A 21035-nucleotide genomic window follows, 5' to 3' on the forward strand; every position below is an offset into this window, starting at 1 on the left:
ACGAACTACACGATATTGTGCTATGCTTAGGATTGGGTCTTGTCCATCACATAATTCTCCTAATGATGTGATCCCGTTATCAACGACATCCATTGTCCATGGTCAGGAAACCATGACCATCTATTGATCAACGAGCTAGTCAACTAGAGGCTTACTAGGGACATGTTGTGGTCTATGTATTCACACATGTATTACAATTTCCGGTTAATACACTTATAGCATGAACAATAGACAATTATCATGAACAAGGAAATATAATAATAACCACTTTATTATTGCCTCTAGGGCATATTTCTAACAAACTTAAACATCTTTGATTAACGAGCTAGTCTAGTAGAGCCTTACTAGGGACACTGTGTTTTGTCTATGTATTCACACATGTATCAAGTTCCCGGTTAATACAATTCTTGATAGAGGCAAAGGTGTCCCGTCTTTCGATGAGATGATAGATATCGCTTTGGTGGAAGTCGACTTTGACGATCCGAATATGAACGTGCGAGGACGTCGCGCCTTAGCAATCGCTAAACCAACTCCGAGAGGTTATTGACCACACCGGAGCACGATCAACCTGACCACGAGGGTCTGTTTCCTGCGAGCAAACGAAGAACAAGCAAGAAACTGAGATTGCAATCTGGATATTGTGAATATAAGATGAAAGCTTTATTGATCAAGGTGGGGTTCTGTGACGCCTTTGTCTGGTCGTTGAACACAAACGAAGTACGCGAAGTTGCAGCTATGGCGAACTTTAATCTAAACAAAACCCAAAGTCTAAATGGTGCCCTAAGGGCTGTATATATGGAGGAAGAGGGGGGAATTTCGTGGCCCTTGGTGGAGGGGTCCGAAATCAACCCTATCTCTTGTTTCCCCACACATACGGACTCTAAAAATAGCCTATACTTATGTATTTCGAAATTACAAGGGCCTGGCCCAATAATAAGGTGACGCAGCACCTAGAATAGCCTCGGGACAAAATTTATGAAGTGGCATCTTATATATTTTGTCCAAGGCTTCATGCACCCATTATGGTGGCTTCAAAGTCCTGAAATCATCACTTGTAACTCCGTTCTTGTTCCCCTTGCGCATGGCATCATCTCCATGCTTGTTCTTGCTCCAATGTTCATCCTTCTCCAAGCTAGGCCCTTCATTTGTAAGCAAAACAAATGTATCCAATTTAGGCAGCATCATATTCTCATGAACATTAGAATCATTACCAAGAAACGAAAGTACCTGATAATTTAATTGGCGTGTGCGAGCTCTAGTAATTGGTCCCGTATATGTAGCAGTAGGGGATGTAGGTGTAACAATGGTATTGATGTCCTCATCATCCTCCCCTTCTTGAAATGAAGTCGTCCTCGACGAAAGCTCATCTTCCTCACCCAAATAAGGCTTCAAATCTGCAATGTTAAAAGTGGGACTAACCCCAAAATCTGCAGGCAGCTCAAGTTTATATGCATTATCATTTATTTTCTCTAACACCTTAAAGGGACCATCAGCACGTGACATTAGCTTTGATTTGCGCAAATCAGGAAATCTATCCTTACGCAAATGTAACCAAACAAGATCTCCAGGTGCAAACACAACATGTTTTCTACCCTTATCTCCAGCAAGTTTATATTTAGCATTCATACGCTCAATGTTTTCCTTAGTTAACTCATGCATCTTTAAAATCAATTCAGCACGTTGTTTAGCATCAAAATTAACCTTCTCCGAAGATGGAAGAGGCAACAAATCAATAGGTGCACGAGGTAGGAAACCATACACAACTTCAAAAGGGCACATCTTAGTAGTATAATGCAATGAACGATTATAAGCAAATTCAATATGAGGCAAGCATTCCTCCCACATTTTCTTATTACTCTTCAAAACAGCCCTAAGCATAGTAGACAATGTTCTATTGACTACTTCAGTTTGTCCATCAGTTTGGGGGTGACAAGTAGTACTAAAAAGCAGTTTAGTCCCCAACTTAGCCCATAAACATCTCCAAAAGTGGCTAATAAATTTAGTATCACAATCTGAAACAATAGTATTTGGCACACCATGCAAGCGAATAATTTCACGAAAGAACAAATCAGCAACATTAATAGCATCATCGCTTTTATGACATGGTATAAAGTGTGCCATTTTTGAGAATCTATCCACGACAACAAATATGCTATCCCTCCCCTTCTTTGTTCGAGGTAAACCTAAAACAAAGTCCATAGATGTATCCTCCCAAGGAACACTAGGTACAGGCAAAGGCATATATAAACCATGAGGATTGAGTCGTGACTTAGCTTTTTGACATGTAGTGCGGCGAGCAATAAAACGCTCAACATCCCGTCTCATCTTTGGCCAAAAGAAATGTGTAGCAAGTACGTCCTCCGTCTTCTTCACGCCAAAGTGTCCCATTAATCCTCCTCCATGCGCCTCCTGCAACAACAAAAGACGAACGAAGCTAGCTGGAATGCATAGCTTGTTAGCACGAAACACAAATCCATCGTTAACGACAAACTTGTTCCACATTCTTCCTTCTTTACAATTATGCATTACATCTTTAAAATCAGCATCATGCAGATATTGATCTTTGATGGTCTCCAAACCAAATATTTTGAAGTCAAGTTGTGAAAGCATAGTATAGCGACGAGACAATGCATCAGCAATAACATTTTCTTTTCCCTTCTTGTGTTTAATGACATAAGGGAAAGTCTCAATGAATTCAACCCATTTAGCATGTCTACGATTCAGTTTAGCTTGACTTTTAATATGTTTCAAAGATTCATGATCAGAATGTATAACAAATTCTTTGGGCCATAAATAATGTTGCCATGTTTCTAAAGTCCGAACAAGAGCATATAATTCTTTATCATAAGTAGAATAGTTCAGACTAGGCCCACTCAATTTTTCAGAAAAGTATGCAACAGGTTTGCCATCTTGTAATAACACACCTCCTAATCCAATTCCACTAGCATCACATTCAAGCTCAAAAGTCTTATTAAAATCAGGAAGTTGGAGTAAAGGAGCATGTGTCAACTTATCTTAAAATACCATGAAGGCTTCTTCCTGTGCGGTACCCCACAGAAAAGGCACATCTTTCTTTGTAAGCTCATTGAGAGGTGCAGCAATGGTGCTGAAATCTTTCACAAAACGCCTATAGAATCCAGCGAGGCCAAGAAAACTCCTCACTTGTGTGACCGTTTTGGGCTGCGGCCAACTCTCAATAGCTTCAATCTTGGCTTTATCAACTTCAATTCCCTGTGGAGTAACAACATAGCCAAGAAAAGATACTCGGTCGATGCAAAAGGTGCACTTCCCAAGGTTACCAAACAAACGTGCATCACGTAGAGCAATAAAAATAGCACGTAAATGTTCCAAATGTTCTTCCAAAGATCTGCTATAAATCAATATGTCATCAAAGTAAACTACCACAAATCGTCCAATGAAAGCACGTAAAACTTCGTTCATTAATCTCATGAAAGTACTAGGTGCATTAGTTAACCCAAAAGGCATGACTAACCACTCATATAATCCAAACTTAGTTTTAAATGCTGTTTTCCATTCATCTCCCAATTTCATACGAATTTGATGGTATCCACTACGCAAATCAACTTTGGAGAATATTGTTGAGCCACTCAATTCATCAAGCATATCATCTAGCCTAGGAATAGGATGACGATAACGAATAGTAATATAATTAATGCCTCTACAATCAACACACGTACGTGATGTACCATCCTTTTTCGGCACTAGAATAATAGGAACAGCACAAGGACTAAGGGATTCGCGTATATAACCTTTGTCGAGAAGCTCTTGTACTTGACGCATAATCTCCTTCGTCTCCTCTGGATTGGTACGGTATGGTGCACGGTTTGGCAGTGAAGCACCGGGAATTAAGTCAATCTGATGCTCAATCCCTCGAATAGGCGGTAATCCCGGTGGCACGTCTTGTGGAAAGACGTCAGCGAACTCCTGCAAAATGTTAGCGACAGCAGGAGGCAAAGAGGAAGGCACGTCCTTGAATGAAAATAATGCCTCTTTGCACACAAAAGCATAGCAAACAGATTTGCTGAAATCTAGCTCATCAATATCAGATTTGGTGGCAAATAAACATGCACTTTTCAATTTAATTTCAGAAGCAACACTAGATGGTTTATTATTAGGCTTCATTTGTTGCTCAAATTCTTTTGCCACAATCTGATTTTCACTCTTATTCTTCTCCTGTTTTGCTTTATTAGCTCTATTAATATCATCTTTCAAAATGGAATCAGGAGTCATAGGAATCAAAGTAATATTTTTATCCTTATGAACAAGAGTATAGTGATTGTTTCTACCATGGTGTACAGAATTTTTATCAAATTGCCATGGTCTACCAAGTAATAAGGAACATGCTTGCATAGGTACCACATCACAATCAACATAATCAGCATATGTAGAGATACTAAAATGCACACGAACAGTATGTGTTACCTTAACCTTGCCGCTGTTGTTGAACCATTGGATGTAGTAAGGATGTGGATGTGGTCGTGTGGTGAGAGAAAGCTTCTCCACCATCTCCATGCTAGCCAAGTTGTTGCAGCTCCCTCCATCAATGATGACGCGCACAGAACGTTCCTTCACAACTCCCTTGGTATGGAACAAATTGTGCCTCTGATTTTGCTCAGCTTGTGTGACCTGCACACTCAAAACACGTTGAGCAACTAAATATTCATACCTGTCAGCGTCTTCAGGAGCCATGTATTGCGTCTCATGATCAGAATCATCTCCACCATTTTCTTCATGTGTAATAAGAGCCAAAGTCTCCTCATCATAGTCACTAGCGGACTCATACCCACCATCCTCGGTAGCAATCATCACACGCTGAGATTTACATTCTCTCGCATAATGACCTCTTCCCTTACAATGACAACAAATAATATCACTTGTGTGCCCTGTTGATGCCATGGAAGAAGTAGAACTCTGTGCAGGCCCGGCAGGTGCGCTCTTGGCAGATAATGGTGGTTGTGCCTGTTTTCTTGTATCACGGCTGGAGGTGGCACCTGATGGAGGTGCTCGTGCAATTGAAGTAGAAGATGCACGCGGTGTCCATGATGAAGGTCGGCCTGCAGAAAAATTAGTTCGCCCCAATGCTTGTCGATCCTGCACTTCACGTTCAGCTTTACAAGCAAGATGGAATAAACGAGTGATATTAGTATACTCCTTATAGTCTAGAATGGTCTGAATCTCTTTATTTAATCCACCCAGAAAACGTGCAAGCATAGCTTCGTTCTCCTCAACAATACCACATCTAATCATGCCAGTTTGTAATTCCTGATAATATTCTTCTACAGAATTTTTTCCTTGTCTTAAACGCTGCAATTTTTGAAGCAATTCACGTTGATAATATGGTGGGACCCAACGCGTACGCATAGCAGTTTTCAAAGCAGCCCAAGTAGCTGGAATAGGATATAATCTACAATGTTCAGACCACCATACACATGCAAAACTAGTGAAAGCACAAACAGCAGCAGCAACCCGTCTCTCCTCGGGATATTGTAAACATGTAAAACGTTGTTCAGTTTCTAACTCCCAAGTAAGATATATATCAGGAACATATCTACCCTCAAATGGTGGAATATTCAATTTCAGTTTAGGAATATGGACATCATCTCGTACCTGGGGTGGTGGTGCAGGCCTACCATTACGAATATATACCTGAGGTCGACCTGCTGGTGGTGGTGCTGGTGGCTGCACGTAGTTCGGATTTTGATCAACCTCATCCTCATAATCGCCCGCATACTCATCATCCTCCTGGGTACCAGCAGCAGCAGTAGCACGAGCCAAAGAAGCATCAACAACAGGAACAGCAGCACCAGAAGTTTGGCCATCCTCAATAGGAACACGCTTCGCTCGTCCATACTGATTCGGAAGGAGGCGTTGTTGTTGTTGTTGCAGAGGTATGATAGGTGCAGCCGGCGGTGGTGGTGGAAAACGCGCGAGCAATTCATTAAACTTGCTATCAAGCTTTGTTTCGAACGTCTTCTCAATGCCATCTATCTTCTCCATGGCCTCGTCAAATCTGTTTAGCACATCTTGCACTTGTCCACTCATCATTTGCTGAAATTTATCATGTAGCTGTTTGTTCGTCAGGTTCTCCCAATCAGTCTCATCGGCTTGTGATCCTACCATGGTTAGCAGCAAATAGAAACACACAAGAATATGATCCTACAGACTACTAAGAAGTGGTGGTGGTGTATCACAAACCCGTCAAGCAAATCTCAAATTCTTACCAGTTCTTACCCAGCAGCAGGTGGTGATCGGCAACCGTTGTATTCAAAACTCTCAAAGCTTGGATAGAGCGATTACCAGGGAGAGTCAAACGCACTATGTAGATGTATGTGGAGCTGGGAAGGCTTACAATATGGTAGCAAAAAAAGGATCAGCAATAATCAATTCAGAGATGCAAAGTTGAATAAACGCTCAACGACGGTACTGTGCTGGTCCTAGGCTAGACTATACTAGAGACGCGAGCCTAGAACACTAACAAAATCACGGCGCTGCACGTAAACAAGGGAAAAGCACACTCTGGATTTTTTTTTCGCTCCTTTTTTTTGCGCTGTTTTTTTTTTGCGCTGCTTTTTTTTGCGAAAAATCACTATAATGGCGAGTGTCTCAAAACTCTTCCCAGGTCAAACTGACAGGATGGGCACGAAATTTTTTTAACCATTTTTTTTTGACTGCCCGGACCCAAAAACTGGAAACGGGTCAAAAAAAACTTTCTATAACGGCGACTGTCTCAATACGCTTAGAAACACCTAAAAATAGGATAGCCAGAAAATTTTTCGACAAGTGCGTTTTCAGAAAATTTTGGGCCTAAACGGAGGGTGGTTTCCGGACTCTTTTTTTTTCCGAAACCTACTCCGGCAAGGAAACACGAATCGGAATCTAGATGGATCTCGAAAACAAACCTAATATGACAAGAACTCGGATTGGTGGTGGATATATGGTGGTAGATAGCAGCGGTGGTGGTATATGACATCGGTGGTGGTATATGAATACGGATTCGAAGCGGTGGCGGATAAGCGGTGGTGGTAGATGGCAGGGGTGATGATGATGGTGCGGCGGCGGCGTGACAACTTATGACCAGAACTCGAAACTCTAAAAGACTAGACTCTAAGACCAGCAACTAGACACGACGATGCAACCGCAAATTCAACAAAGCAAAACCCTAAAAAGATTATGCAATGGCTCAGACTGGTTCGGATATGATGAACTAACCTTAATTTTTTTTGTGGCTTTTTCGTGGACTATAGGTATGAAGAAAAGACTCGATCTAAACTACAAAAAACTATAAAATCTCACCGAGCAACCTGGAAATCTGATACCACTTGATAGAGGCAAAGGTGTCCCGTCTTTCGATGAGATGATAGATATCGCTTTGGTGGAAGTCGACTTTGACGATCCGACTACGAACATGCGAGGACGTCGCGCCTTAGCAATCGCTAAACCAACTCCGAGAGGTTATTGACCACACCGGAGCACGATCAACCTGACCACGAGGGTTCGTTTCCTGCGAGCAAATGAAGAACAAGCAAGAAACTGAGATTGCAATCTGGATATTGCAAATATAAGATGAAAGCTTTATTGATCAAGGTGGGGTTCTGTGACGCCTTTGTCTGGTCGTTGAACACAAACGAAGTACGCGAAGTTGCAGCTATGACGAACTTTAATCTAAACAAAACCCAAAGTCTAAACGGTGCCCTAAGGGTTGTATATATGGAGGAAGAGGGGGGAATTTCGTGGCCCTTGGTGGAGGGGTCCGAAATCAACCCTATCTCTTGTTTCCCCACACATACGGACTCTAAAAATAGCCTATACTTATGTATTTCGAAATTACAAGGGCCTGGCCCAATAATAAGGTGACGCAGCACCTAGAATAGCCTCGGGACGAAATTTATGAAGTGGCATCTTGTATATTTCGTCCAAGGCTTCATGCACCCATTATGGTGGCTTCAAAGTCCTGAAATCATCACTTGTAACTCCGTTCTTGTTCCCCTTGCGCATGGCATCATCTCCATGCTTGTTCTTGCTCCAATGTTCATCCTTCTCCAAGCTAGGCCCTTCATTTGTAAGCAAAACAAATGTATCCAATTTAGGCAGCATCATATTCTCATGAACATTAGAATCATTACCAAGAAACGAAAGTACCTGATAATTTAATTGGCGTGTGCGAGCTCTAGTAATTGGTCCCGTATATGTAGCAGTAGGGGCTGTGAGTGTAACAGTGGTATTGATGTCCTCATTAATTCTAGCATGAATAATAAACATTTATCATGATATAAGGAAAATATAAATAACAACTTTATTACCTCTAGGGCATATTTCCTTTAGTTCATGTGCTTAATTTTCATCCGCAATTTCAGATTGCAATGTACCTTTGTTCTTGCCGGTTTTTCGGTTGCTTGCAGGAACGAACCTCGTTGTTCAGGTTGATCATGCCTACGGCAAGGTCAATAACCATCGGAGATTGGTTTAGCGATTGTCGAGGCGTATCGTCGGGTACGATATAGCCGGATCGTGAAGGTCAAAATCCACCAAATCGATAATCCCCACTCTCATTGAAAGTTCGGGCCACCGTCACATCTCGAGGAGCTTGTAGAAGTCGGTATAGTCACCACCGCTGCTATCGTCGTTGCCCTACATGTCGTCACCGTCGTCTTTGCTGCACCCCTGACCTGCATCGCTGATGCGTGGGGGGTTGGACGGCTCGGGCGCCTCATCGTCGCTGTCGTCAAGGATGATGATGCCACCCTCATCGCGGTCCCGACACCGAGCAGCGATCTCCTCGAGGGCATGACGCTGGCGCTCCATCTCCTGCCGGACGTAGTCATCCCGCGCCCATTTGAGGTTGGTCTCCTTGTCGGCGACCATGGCCTCGTGCTCCTTCATGGGAAGGAGCGTCGGCTCGGTCTTCGGCTTGACGAGGCGGGGGGAGGGAGGAGAAGGGACACAGCCGCCCATGTTGATGACAAGGGCGCCACCGCGGGTGTGCCGCCCGAGCAGCGTCTCCCGTGGCTCCGGCTTGACGAGGAGGAGCGTCGGCGACCCAGAGGAACGGGAGCCTGACAAGGACGACGACACCGTCTCCATTCGCCTCGGCGTCCAGGAGATGTCGCGGCAGTGAGAGGAGGGGGCGTTGGGTACTCCATGCACGGCGAGTTACCGACCTCGATGTGCTCGAGGACGGCTTTGAGCGTGCACCCGGGGACGCCCCACCAGTGGCGCCGCCCCTCGGAGTTGTGGTGGCCACGGGGTTCAGCGCCGTTTGTGGCCGCCAACTGGCCGGTGTGGCGGCGCTCGAAGTACGCCGTCCACAGGTTGTGTTTGTCGGGCGTACCTCAGCTGCTATTGCGCGTGCTTCAGCAGCTACGACCTGATGCGCGCGATCTCAGTGCGTCGTTCAGCACCGGAGGGCGGCGGTGGCACCGGGACTCCGCCGGCGCTAAGCCTCCACGAGCCCGGCACCCGGTGCCGGGTAGTCCGCCTCGTGTAGGTGGCGGCGGCCAATGGCTTCGGCTGCTGCTCCATCGGCGACGAAACGTTCGCCCATCGTTGGCGAAGAACAGGGAGGGAGCCGAAGGCGAAGGAGAGAGGGGGCGTCGACGGCGAGAGGGAGAGGGGCATCGGCGGCGAGACAAAGCGGTTGTGGCAAGTGTGCGGCCAGCGGCGAGTGGGCGGCGAGCGGGCGACAGCAGTGTGGACGCGGTGGTGGTGCGCCTTCACGGCGCCGCCTGTGAATCAATGGAAGGCTGACCGGCAGCAGCCTTCGCATGATTCCCGTAGGAAACCGAGGCGATGAGGACGACAAGGATTCTCGGCGTCGCCCAATCGCTGACACGGCGGGTCCACCAGGCTTTCGTGCCAAAACCGTTTCCCCCGACGCCCCCCAGCGCATCTGGTTCGGCCTGGGTCCACCGACGCCTTTTCGGCCCTAACCGGCGATTATTAGGCTTCTAGGGGCGTGACTAGGCCAATTTTTTAAGTTGGCGCTAAAAAAGAGGCTTGGGGGTCTATTTGGGGGGGGGGGAGTGGAGATGCTCTTATCTGACAGGCACTGTCATACATGTGGTGGAATGGGTCCGCGCGATCGCAAAGAACATGTTTTATCTTTTTTACATTGGAACACCTTTGCATTTGAAATTATGGTGGACCAATCAAATCAATGATCACAACAATGGGTTACATTAGGCGGGCGGAGACTAGAGAAATGATTATTGAATGTGTTTTCTTTATCATACTCCCTATCTCTGCTTCTATAAAAAAGCGAGTTGGTGATGATGGTGTGCCTGCCTTCGGGCCATATGTACCATTCGATCTTGAATCTAAGGTTGAGATTGAGACGGGACGTGTTAGGCGGAGCCAACCACCAAAAAAGGATAGTCTAGAAGTTTCTCCTTCTCTCGTGAGACAGATTATTCTAGAACGCCTCCAAGTTTCCTCGCCGCCGACCCCTCTCCTCTATTTCCTCGTGACCATATATATATATATATATATATATATATATATATATATATATATATATATATATATATATATATATATATATATATTGATCTGACGGTCAAGAGGTGGCAAACCCGAGCATTGCGGACTATTCGATTTCCTATCAATTACATCAGATTCTGCCGTGTGTACTATCTAGAAGTTTCCAATAGTTAAAAACTTAGTACACCCTTGTACTTGTCACATATACTATCTTTACACACTTCTTATTTATTCTAGAACCTTCCATGCATGATCTTGCTCTGTTAGATTATCTCGCTTGAATAAAAGTGTATCCATTTATGATTTAGTCCAGGATCTTTCATGTATGCTCTTGCTTCATTAGAGTTCTTGCTAGAATAAAAGTGTATCCATTTATGAGATATTTGTGAATGTTACTCATGATGAAAGACTCGTGATGAACCATTTCTTACAGTCCATATATCTTTTCAGAGAATTTCAACCAAATGTCACAATACTATTTTTAACTTTAAGGTCGATACATATAATGTGTTATATACATGTATTGGAACACAATACAGCTAAGATTTTCCTTTTCAGTGACATAATATGTAAGTGTCAATTGTCTTTCAATATTGTGTTGCAACGATATGTCACAACTCACGTGCAAAGCACGTGCAACTCACTAGTGTAACGAAATATAGGACTTTTTTTTCCTCAAAAAAGAAAATATGACGTTTTTTAGACGAGCGGATTTGGTGAACATGGGGGCGCGCACCCTTTATGAATAGTAAATTTAAAAAAATGCGAGAAAAAATCAAAAAAATCTGAATTTATTTTTGTAATATACATAGTCATCTGATATACTCGCATATGAAGTTTCATGAAGAAATTACATCCGTGGTAATATGGGCAAAAATGACAAAATCGTAGCTAATTGAAGCTATATTAAAAAACACTGTTTAATGAATAGTATGGTCACATTTGTATTTTCTTCACTAACAATACCATTGGTGTAAATACATGAGTAGAATGATCGATTAAGTTTCATACCATGAAAATTCAGAATTTTTTTATTTTTTTAGTATTTTTTATGAATTTACTATTCATATGGGTGCGCGCGCACCCATCTTCACCTTTGTATTTTCAGTTTTTTAGACAACTATACTACATAAAAAAGGTTGTTGAATTTCATTATAAGGGGGTATATTTAAAGTGCTTACATAGGGACGGAGGAAGTACTATCCAGTCTAGGTGATGCTGAGCTTGAAGAGAAGCCAGTAGTATGCGGACTTCAATTAGGGCTTGTGTATGTCAATTAGGGTTTCATGTCAGGGACGAAAACATTACTAAACTAACTTTCCTAATCTATATCTATATCTATATCAATATAAAAAGACCCAGTGAGGCAGATTCAATACATCTCGGCCATCAAACCATATCAATCCAACGACCTAGATTGCTCTAATGATGAGCGTTAAACATGTTTAACATGCAATTAATATCATACCAAATAACAACGACGGTGTCAATTACATAATTAACGCGTGACTGATACCCTACCTAATATAAAACGTGCAATCAATTTCCCCAATATCAACGTGCATTGCACGTGTGCATTTACTAGTTCCAATAAGAAAACTAGTACTCGTGAGTGGCGACCAGTGGGACGATTCTCCTTTTTCTACAGCTGGTACATGATTTTCATCCCCCACGCGTACGCATGATGCAATTAGTACAAGTATATAAACGTACTCCCAACGTCCAGAAATGGATGTATGTGTCATTTTCATCTGTCCCACGCTAATGATAAAAAATCTCCAGTAAGTATTTTTTAGAGGGATCAAGTAATACAACACGATAGCGATTCTTACAAACCAGTTTCCACAAATTTTAAACTCAGAAAACAAAAGGGTGCAATGTAACCGCATTATTTTTTCGATTCTGATGTGCCATTTGATCCATAACGAACACAGGTCACCCAAGATGGTAAAACTCTAATCGCTGCAGGCGACAGGTACAGACAGGAGCCGCAGCGCCAATCAGTAGTCGTCGCCTCTGGATATGACTTCTTTACAGGTTGGCCGGAGCAAAATGGTGTGCTCAAACTGGGACACATAGCTTCCCCTCACATCGCACAATGGCGGGTACGGCTGCAAACAGGTCAGGAAACCGTGAGTAACCATGTCTTGATAGACATTGGCATTGAAATGGTGGTATCCTATTTCACATACCTGAACAATGCCAACATCACATAGATTTTTCAGTGCCATGAGATACTTGGTCTCGCCGATGCGGTCCAAGTACCGGCGGCAAAATGCAAGTGTTCCAAAGTTGTTGTTGATTGTCCCCAGTAGCTGCTTGGCTTTTGCTACCCTCAATGGTACATGCCCAACATCAAAGTTCTTCATGTAATGACTGCATTCCAAGTCCTCCCTCACAAATCCCTTTCCTGCGAACAGAATGGTGCTTATGAACTGTAAAACTGGCCAAAATTTCAAAGGAAGTAAGGAAACAGACATCGGTTATAAAGCCAAGAAGGCCATGCTTATATACTATAGAAAGTGATCCAAAAACTATTAAAATGCGATGAAAATGGCTTCCAAGTGTATCTGGGCCTACGAGTTCAAGCTATATAGAGTGACGTACCTGTAGACCCAAAAGTTTCAATGGCATAAAATTCACCCTCCTCCATTTTTGTTTGCTCTCCGCCTTTTACAATTGGAACTGATTTACCAGCATGGATTTGGTATGGTCCAATGCTGTGTCCATTGAGGTTTCGCACACTTTTTACTGCCGCAAAACAGAGAAGCCATTTAAATCGTCATGCTGTTACTACAATTCTACTAGCGCAGAATGGGAAAGAAAAAAACTACACGTACCTTGGAAAACTTTCCCATTAATTTCAACCTCATATGACTCCATGACTTCTTGGATTGCAGCACCGACATCACAAAGCCGTGCATCTATTCCAGCTTCCTGAAATAAAGGATAAATAAGCATTATTAAGTAGCAAAGAATAGACATGACTTAGGGGATATGATTTCAAACATCCACACATCATATCATTGACAGGTGAAAAACGAAACTCAGATCAGACCCAAACAGATCACTATAAAAAGCTGGAGAAATGACATTGCGCTGAAACAGACACTATATAACGGGTAATCAAAATCACAGACTTTAACGAAAACCTATCACTGTGTTCTTCCAAAGAGTAGAGCTGCTATCAGAAATACTATGAGCAAAGCTGCTTATGGGAAGCATTCATTTGGTAGTATATTAGTCCATTTTTAATTAAAATGTACCACAGCCTTGGAAAGTAAACGAAGTATGTAGAATTACCTTGATTCCAGTATTTGTGGCATCTCTCGTTGCTTGCAGCAACGGATCAAACATGGGATTAAATGCGACAGTAAATGCACAATCAACTATGTGCCCTGGGAATAATCACATTATCATGTTAGTTTTCAAAAAATTATGAATATCATGAATTCGGACTTGCAAGGACAAAACATTAACATGTATACACCAAAGATCATTGAAGAAAGAACCGAACAAAGTAATAAAACAGACATACCATCGATATGTGTCCCAAAATCCAGCTTCATCACATCATCATATTGTAGTACAGTTTTATCACCAGAATTTGGAGTCCAGTGAGCTGCGACCCTAAGCAAAAAATTCTTCCGTCAATGTGAGAAGGGGACGCAGTACTAGGAAGCACTCTAGAGCAATACCGTACCAATTCAACGAGCATCCTGTTGGAAAGGCAATGCCAGCTTGCAGTCCATTCTCCTTGATAAGTTTCCGAACCATGTTTTCCAAAGTCTCGCATAGTTCCATCATTAGCATTCCAGGCTTTATAATGCTCCTCATGTACTTTCGTACCTAGCAAGCCATATTTACATTGTAGAGATGTACCAACCAAAGATACAGATAAAATGAAGCTGGAAAAAATAATAGAGGCTAGCAGGCTAGAATATTCTAAACCTGTCGATGGACTTCTGCAGCTCGGCGAACAGAATTGTACATTGGTTTTTGTAGTCGTTCCTGTTCCCTCTTTTCTTCACTAGTTGTTCTCCATAAATTACTGAAGAGCAAATAACATGATTAATTTACAAAACAGAAGATAATTATCATTTTGCAGAATCCTTCATTAGCGACAAATGAAACAAAATACTATTTCTGTATCGTCTTAAGAAGTTAAGATTATCCATGCAATTTTAACCTTTGCCTGTTTTATGAAGTTAAAAAACACCATATTCCTATAATTCAATACTTACTCATCCTTATATTCCTGGATTTCTCCCTCAGGAAAATCTCCTGAAGGGAAAAGCTCATCCACAGGGATTGATGGAGGATCTGTCTGCTGATGGGGGTCTTTCTTCTTTCTACAAGAGAACAAGTGAAATGCTCGTAAAATAGAGCAACCACACAAGAACATTAATTGTTCAACTGAATAACAGAACTCACTTGGCCTTGCTTTTCTTCTTTTTCTTCTTCGCAGCCACTGAAGCTATCCATTTGAGACACAACGATAAAATTAATCACATGATTCATATCCCAGCTTCCAAATGCTAACAAGAATAGCAATAGATCCACTGGTCCAGCTCTATGAGAAACACAGAAATGAGATCTTGCAAATTAGAGTTGTCACCTCCTGCTCCATCTTCAGATGGACCATCCACTTGTGCCTCATCATCATCTGCTGGTGGTGGTGGGGACTGAGCTCCAGGAGCCCCGCCATTGCTATCTGACGCTTTTTTCAGAATCTCCTGCAGCAAAAATGGGAAGGTTATTTACCATCAAAATAATATACAGCATTGCAAGGATCATCCAAGAGAAGGGATGAAATGTGAGGTTCACCAATCCATGTAACCACAGTAGTTGGCATCAGTTGTAGGACTGTTGTAATCACATATCACTTTCTAACTGAGGCATGCTAAGGCTAGTCATGGCATGTGGTCAGAGGCTCCATAACAGCAATGAAGAGAATTCAGGAGATAAGTTAAAAGTACACGGTGGGACCAAGTTTACCAACAAGGCAATAAAAAAGCAATTATGGCAAAAACAACTGGTAGTTATCAACTGTGGTGAACACCGATTCTGCAAGGCAGAATAATATCGGGCAATAGCTTGTTTGGTTATTGTTCATCCCCAACCTTTTTTCCATGACCACCATTAATATAAGTGAAAAATATGCCTAAGCAACCGTGCAAGATAATGAGAGGAAGAACACTTGTGCAGCACAGCACTTACATCTGTTTCCTTGGTTTGCCCAACATGCAATGCCTCCATCTCCTTGGTTGCTGCATCCGTGCTACTCCCAGCCATATTGTATATATTCCTAATAAATCTCGAAACCTGAATGAGCAGAACGAACATCATAAGCAGTTAAGCACCAATCCGTCCGAGGATGAATTACGTACGAGAGCAAACTTATCACCCTTTATTATTAGATAGATTAGATAGATAGAAGGGGGGAAAGTCCTATTGTACAATTCGATTTGAGTCCTTTGCGAGATCACCCGCAGCACCAACATAAACTACAGTACCGTACCTTTTATGGGGGTCCGCGGGGGGGAGAACCTTCCGCGCGCGCGGCGGCCGTCGGCGGCGGGGTCAAAGGGGAGAGGAGAGCGCGCAAGAAGCTGTCGCGGGCGAGGACGTCTCCCTCTGCCCGCCTGATATCTGCCGGGAGGAAGAAGGGGGTGACGGCTAGGGTTAGGCTTGGACCACGAACGAGAGCAAGAAGGTTTTGTACGACTGCGACCCAACCGCAAACGGAACGGGGAGGACGGACAAGCGCACCTGCCGAAAATATTTCTGTTCTCACCCAACTGGGCTTCCTCAAATTGAAGCCCAGTAAGTATTGTATATGGTCGGCCCTCTTAATAAGACTACTAATATAACTGGTGGGTTCGGCTTTGGCCCAGCCCACTAAGCGCTGCAAGACCTTAAGACCCCAGCAGCGAAATATCGTCAAGGCTCTTCCCAAACCCTCCCCGACCGCCGACCCCGTTCGCCTCCGCCGCCGCCTAGCCACCACGCGCCAGGAGAACCCCGCGCCGCCGGCCATGGCGGAGGAGGAGGGCACGCAGCAGCTGCCGTTCGTGCGGGAGACGGTCCTCAAGAAGAGGAAGGACAACGAGGAGTGGGCCACCAAGAACCGGGAGCGCAAGGCGGCCAAGAGGCAGCGCCGCCGCCACGACGCCAAGGGCGCCATCAAGCGTCCCGAGGACTTCGTCAGGGAGTTCCGCAACAAGGAGCTCGACTTCCTGCGGATGCGGACGCGCCTCAAGGTCCGGAACCTGCGCCCCGCCGAGGCCATCGACGCCAAGCTGCTCTTCGCCATCCGCATCCCAGGGTCAGTCACCTATATACCTACCTGAAGCACGCACTTGTCTGACTTGCTGATGGTACCTCGCGATTATTAACACGGATTTTCGCGTGTGATTGCAGCACCGCTGACTTGCACCCGCAAATCAGGAAGATCTTGGCCAGGCTGCGGCTCACCCAGGTCCTCACCGGCGTCTTCCTCAAGGCCACCGAGACAAACCTCAAGAGGCTTGCTGCTGTCGGACCGTTTGTCACCTATGGGTAATAACTGAATGGAAATATCTTCTCCATTGTGTGGCTTGTTTCGTCAGTTCCTAGTTTAAGGTGAATTGAATTGAATGTTGTTAATTGGTGTCACGGTAGGTTCCCCAATTTGAAGAATGTGAAGGAGCTAATTTACAAGAAGGGTCGCGGATATTTCGACAAGGAGCCTTTCCCCCTTACCAGCAATGATCTAATCGAGAAGGTATAATTTTTGTGACATCTTCTGGAGATTTAGGTTCAGGCATTCGATTCAAGTAAAGCTTTGACATGCCTACCGGCAACTTAATAATAAGCATAGGAAGTACTCAGCAAGGCAAACCAGTGATCTGTGCCTGTTAATTTTATCTAGCCAGTTCCACAATTGCTAACAAACTTGAATACCTTCAGGGTTCAATTCTGGACCAATAATAATGTATTCCAGGCTCGGACTCGCCAAATTTGACACTGTAAAAAACACTCAGTTAGGATAATTGTATCTTCATCACTGCTACGTGCATTTCTGCTGCAAAAGTATTCTCTGAATTATCTTTCGTGATGATTTTGTAATGTACTCTTTATAATCATCGTACGTGCTTTGTGAAAAACAGGCACTTGGAGAACACGGCGTCATATGTTTGGAAGACGTGGTGCATGAAATCTCCACTGTCGGGCCGCACTTCAGAGAAACGGCGAGCTTTCTCATGCCCTTCAAGCTCAAGTGTCCAGAGAGGAGGCTGCAGATGAAGAAGAAACCCTTCAAGGATGGTGGCGACTCGGGCAACCGTGGGGACAAGATCAACGAGCTACTCGAGAAGCTGAACTGAGGCAGTCCTCAGACAAGCGATGGATCCGTTATTACCTTGTCGGTTTTGTAATAGCATAGCTGAATGTACCTTTGTTTCGGAAACCCTGCCCGAGTGTTTGGGATCAGATCACGAAATAGCAGAAACTGTTCTTCTCCCCTGCCCTTGGTTGTGTGCACGCTCTGCGCTTCGTGATCGATCAGCCGTGCTTTGCTGAAACTAGCTGTTCACAGTGTTTACTTGTACCAACAGGCTTGCCTGGGTAGTTGATTCGTGAGGTTGGATGATATTGCAACAAAACATCAGGTTCTCTGGGCGCTCTATACTTTAGCTATTTTGCCAGATTTGAGAACACTGTCTGTTTTACAGCAATTCTTCATGCCGCATCACTGACTGCATCGGTATCATAGAAAGTATAGAATGTGGCAAACTGCAGGCCTGCATCCGTGTCCACGGTTACGATGGCCGTGGCGGCCGGCGAGATAGCGGCGTATATGCTCGCTCGTCGGCTGGTAGCCTGGTACTCGACCCAGCCACAGCCTGGTTGCTTGGCGTCCTCGTTGCCTTACCCTTCCAAACGAGCTCCATCGTCTCCACTTTCCACAGCCCACCTCCACCTACCGCAGCAGCAAGGGCCCTTGTCGCGCGGCGGCGGCGGGGAGGATGTCATCGCCGCCGGCACCGGTATTCGAGAGGCTGGCCGGGATCCGGCCCCTCGCCGAGTCCGGCCGCTTCAAGGCAAGCTCCCCGTGCCCCCACCCTACTCACGCAGAATCGCCTCTCGTTTTGCTCGTCTTCCAAGTAGCAGAAACGCTAGGAGTACATGAATTGGTCTTGCGCTGCTAATTCGGATAAAGAAACCGCGCATAGGGTTCATGCTGTCTGCGGAACTTCAGCTAGAAATTGGGGAAAAGCTGGTTCCTCTGCCCATAGCATCTGGTCGTTTGTATCGCTAGGGGTGCCCATACCATTTGCTTCTGCTGCTATGAGTTGTTCACAGTCGAGTTTGTCTGGCAGGCATGGTTCCTGGACCAGTTCGGTGTTCTTCATGACGGGAAGAAACCCTACCCGGGCGCCATTTTGGCATGTATGTTGGTCCACACATCCTAATTTATCTCCAGTTTACTGTTGCATCTTTGTGCTGCAATGTGATAGCCAAGTGAGGCATGGATGTTTCAGTGGAGAAGCTCGCTGGGAATGGCGCCAAGATGGTGATAATCAGCAATTCCTCAAGGCGGTCGTCTGTAACCATGGAGAAGCTGCAGAGCCTTGGGTTTGACACGTCTTGTTTCCTCGGGGCGATCACCAGCGGGGAACTCACCCATCAGTACCTTGACAAGTAAGCCTTTTATGCTGATCTTTCTTCTGTGGTTATTTGGTCTAGCTTACTCAGAAACTTAAGTTAAAACTTCTGATTTGCTTTCGTAAACGTAGGAGGGATGACCCATGGTTTGCATCTCTGGGAAGGAAGTGTGTCCATCTGACATGGGGCAATCGAGGTGCAATTTCTCTGGAGGTTTGTTCTTCTGTTGTTTTTCTCTGGCAGTTGTTTCTTCCAAGGAATATTAGCATCAAATTTGGTGTGGCATACTCATATATTCCTGCCAAATGGCTGAGGTCATCTAACATATATGAAGAAGTCCTAATAATGACAAGAGTGTGATATCAAAAAGCATTGTTACTTATGAGGCACTTCTACAAGATTCTGTGTCAAATGATTTCTTGTTTTCTCCTATTAGGGACTTGGTTTGCAAGTTGTGAACAATGTTGACGATGCAGAGTTTATACTAGCCCATGGTACTGAAGCCCTGGGTTTACCTTCTGGTGATCCACTTTCGAAAAGTCTTGAGGAGCTTGAGCAGATTCTAGTGCTTGGTATACAAAAGCGACTTCCAATGGTGGTAGCTAATCCAGATTATGTCACTGTTGAAGCTCGAAACCTGCGTGTCATGCCTGGTGGGTTAATGACTTTCATATTTGATGCCATGCTGATTGTTTAACCATTACCAGGTAGCAGAGTTGTTTTAACTCATGAATGTATCTGCTTGCCTATCCTACACTATAAATTTGGACATTCTTTATTTCTGATTCCTGAGATATTTTTCTAAATTTCTTCTTCAAAAAAGAGATATGTTAGAAGTATGGCCATCTTTTACAGTGCCAAGTGATGGTGGTAATATAATGTTTCTCTTTTAGGCACCCTGGCAGCAAAATACGAGAGTCTTGGTGGTGAAGTAAAATGGATGGGGAAGCCTGATAAGGTAATGCATGGCGTGTCGGAGTATTTGTAGACTTACGACTGATTCAACAACTTAAACACAATACAGAACTGGAATGGCATTCATGCTATGATGACCCACAGCATTATGAACTTGTGATTGCAACTGTACTTTATTACTACTTGCTTTAACAGCCTCCTCTCGGATCATCCTTTCTGTATTCAAGTTTTTGTGTGGGAAACTGTCCCCCGGCTCTCGCCAGGTACTGACTTAGCTGCTGCTTTCTCAGGTTATCTATACATCAGCAATGTCCCTAGCAGGTGTTGAAGCACATGAATGTATCACCGTAGGTGATTCGCTGCACCACGACATCAAAGGCGCAAATGGAGCCGGAATGGCATCTGCATTCATCACTGGAGGTATCCATGCGGCTGAACTTGGACTCGGTGAATTTGGAGAAACTGCTGGAGATGATGCCGTCAGTGCGTTGTGTTGCAAGCATAGCTCATACCCATCTTACGTTTTGCCTTCATTTGCATGGTAGAAAACACGGTTTAGATTCAGGCACACCGTTTAAACGGGATTGCGGTCTAGGATAATGATGCTCTTTTCAGTTGTCAAAGTGAGCATCAAGACCGTGGAGGTGTTTCAGTGCCGCGCTAAATTATTAGCGTTATGCATTTTCCGGAAATAAAATATCTGTTGATTTGATTGATAAGAACTACATGCAATCATGTGTGGAGGAATCATCCTTTGTGAAATATTTATATGCATTGTCAAACTATGCTCCAAAACCCAGGCGGTATACAACATACTCTGTTGGGAAGCTGGCTTGATGGTTTGATCTGGAGGATAAAGTCTTGATTCTGGCAGAGGAAATGCCACTTGTTGGTTGGCTACGTTGTAATGATGCTACGTTTGAGAGGAAGCACCGCGGCGATCTTCAGGTGGGTGCTAGGATCGTGGGCATCCT

At 44.2% G+C, this 21035-nt stretch overlaps 3 protein-coding genes across 5 annotated transcripts; 2 read left to right on the forward strand and 1 right to left on the reverse strand.

Annotated features, from left to right (window-relative positions):
* Positions 1-12262: 12262 nt before the first annotated feature.
* LOC123160800 (methionine aminopeptidase 2B) lies at positions 12263-16272 on the reverse strand. Of its 3 annotated transcripts, none has more exons than XM_044578636.1 (13): positions 16019-16271; positions 15718-15822; positions 15116-15233; positions 14932-14968; positions 14742-14849; positions 14449-14548; positions 14201-14346; positions 14036-14127; positions 13801-13895; positions 13338-13434; positions 13105-13248; positions 12690-12907; positions 12263-12608 (listed from the first exon to the last, which is right to left on the reverse strand). In XM_044578636.1, exons 2-13 carry the CDS (start codon positions 15790-15792, stop codon positions 12498-12500), a joined length of 1341 nt encoding a protein of 446 aa, XP_044434571.1. In that variant the 5' UTR covers positions 15793-15822; positions 16019-16271; the 3' UTR covers positions 12263-12497. The 3 variants fall into 3 exon arrangements, with proteins under 3 accessions (XP_044434571.1, XP_044434570.1, XP_044434569.1); XM_044578635.1 differs by having other exon boundaries at positions 14932-14974; XM_044578634.1 differs by having other exon boundaries at positions 12263-12907; positions 14932-14974; positions 16019-16272.
* A 160-nt stretch (positions 16273-16432) lies between these two features.
* Positions 16433-18195, forward strand: LOC123160802 (60S ribosomal protein L7-2). Its single transcript, XM_044578639.1, has 4 exons — positions 16433-16825; positions 16921-17058; positions 17161-17263; positions 17649-18195. The coding sequence occupies exons 1-4, from the start codon at positions 16536-16538 to the stop codon at positions 17862-17864; spliced, it is 747 nt and encodes a 248-aa protein (XP_044434574.1). The 5' UTR covers positions 16433-16535; the 3' UTR covers positions 17865-18195.
* A 142-nt stretch (positions 18196-18337) lies between these two features.
* On the forward strand, positions 18338-20780 carry LOC123160801 (uncharacterized). The gene is made up of 7 exons (XM_044578637.1): positions 18338-18581; positions 18861-18930; positions 19023-19182; positions 19278-19359; positions 19583-19799; positions 20040-20104; positions 20352-20780. Exons 1-7 carry the CDS (start codon positions 18507-18509, stop codon positions 20604-20606), a joined length of 924 nt encoding a protein of 307 aa, XP_044434572.1. The 5' UTR covers positions 18338-18506; the 3' UTR covers positions 20607-20780.
* Positions 20781-21035: the final 255 nt, after the last annotated feature.

The sequence above is a fragment of the Triticum aestivum genome, chromosome 7B, assembly GCF_018294505.1.
Source record: "Triticum aestivum cultivar Chinese Spring chromosome 7B, IWGSC CS RefSeq v2.1, whole genome shotgun sequence".
Taxonomy (NCBI): Eukaryota; Viridiplantae; Streptophyta; class Magnoliopsida; order Poales; family Poaceae; genus Triticum; species Triticum aestivum.

Bases quoted from the DNA above. Each gene is read 5' to 3' on its own strand.
- LOC123160800 (XM_044578634.1), bottom strand. From the start codon at position 15,792: ATGGCTGGGAGTAGCACGGATGCAGCAACCAAGGAGATGGAGGCATTG. The intron at 14,347-14,448 runs GTTTAGAATATT...ATGGCTTGCTAG, and splicing joins CTGCAGAAGTCCATCGACAG to GTACGAAAGTACATGAGGAG. The intron at 13,249-13,337 runs GTACGTGTAGTT...GTTTTGCGGCAG, and splicing joins TAATGGGAAAGTTTTCCAAG to TAAAAAGTGTGCGAAACCTC.
- LOC123160802 (XM_044578639.1), top strand. From the start codon at position 16,536: ATGGCGGAGGAGGAGGGCACGCAGCAGCTGCCGTTCGTGCGGGAGACG. The intron at 16,826-16,920 runs GTCAGTCACCTA...GTGTGATTGCAG, and splicing joins TTCGCCATCCGCATCCCAGG to CACCGCTGACTTGCACCCGC. The intron at 17,059-17,160 runs GTAATAACTGAA...GTGTCACGGTAG, and splicing joins GGACCGTTTGTCACCTATGG to GTTCCCCAATTTGAAGAATG.
- LOC123160801 (XM_044578637.1), top strand. From the start codon at position 18,507: ATGTCATCGCCGCCGGCACCGGTATTCGAGAGGCTGGCCGGGATCCGG. The intron at 18,931-19,022 runs GTATGTTGGTCC...TGGATGTTTCAG, and splicing joins CCCGGGCGCCATTTTGGCAT to TGGAGAAGCTCGCTGGGAAT. The intron at 19,800-20,039 runs GTGGGTTAATGA...TTTCTCTTTTAG, and splicing joins AAACCTGCGTGTCATGCCTG to GCACCCTGGCAGCAAAATAC.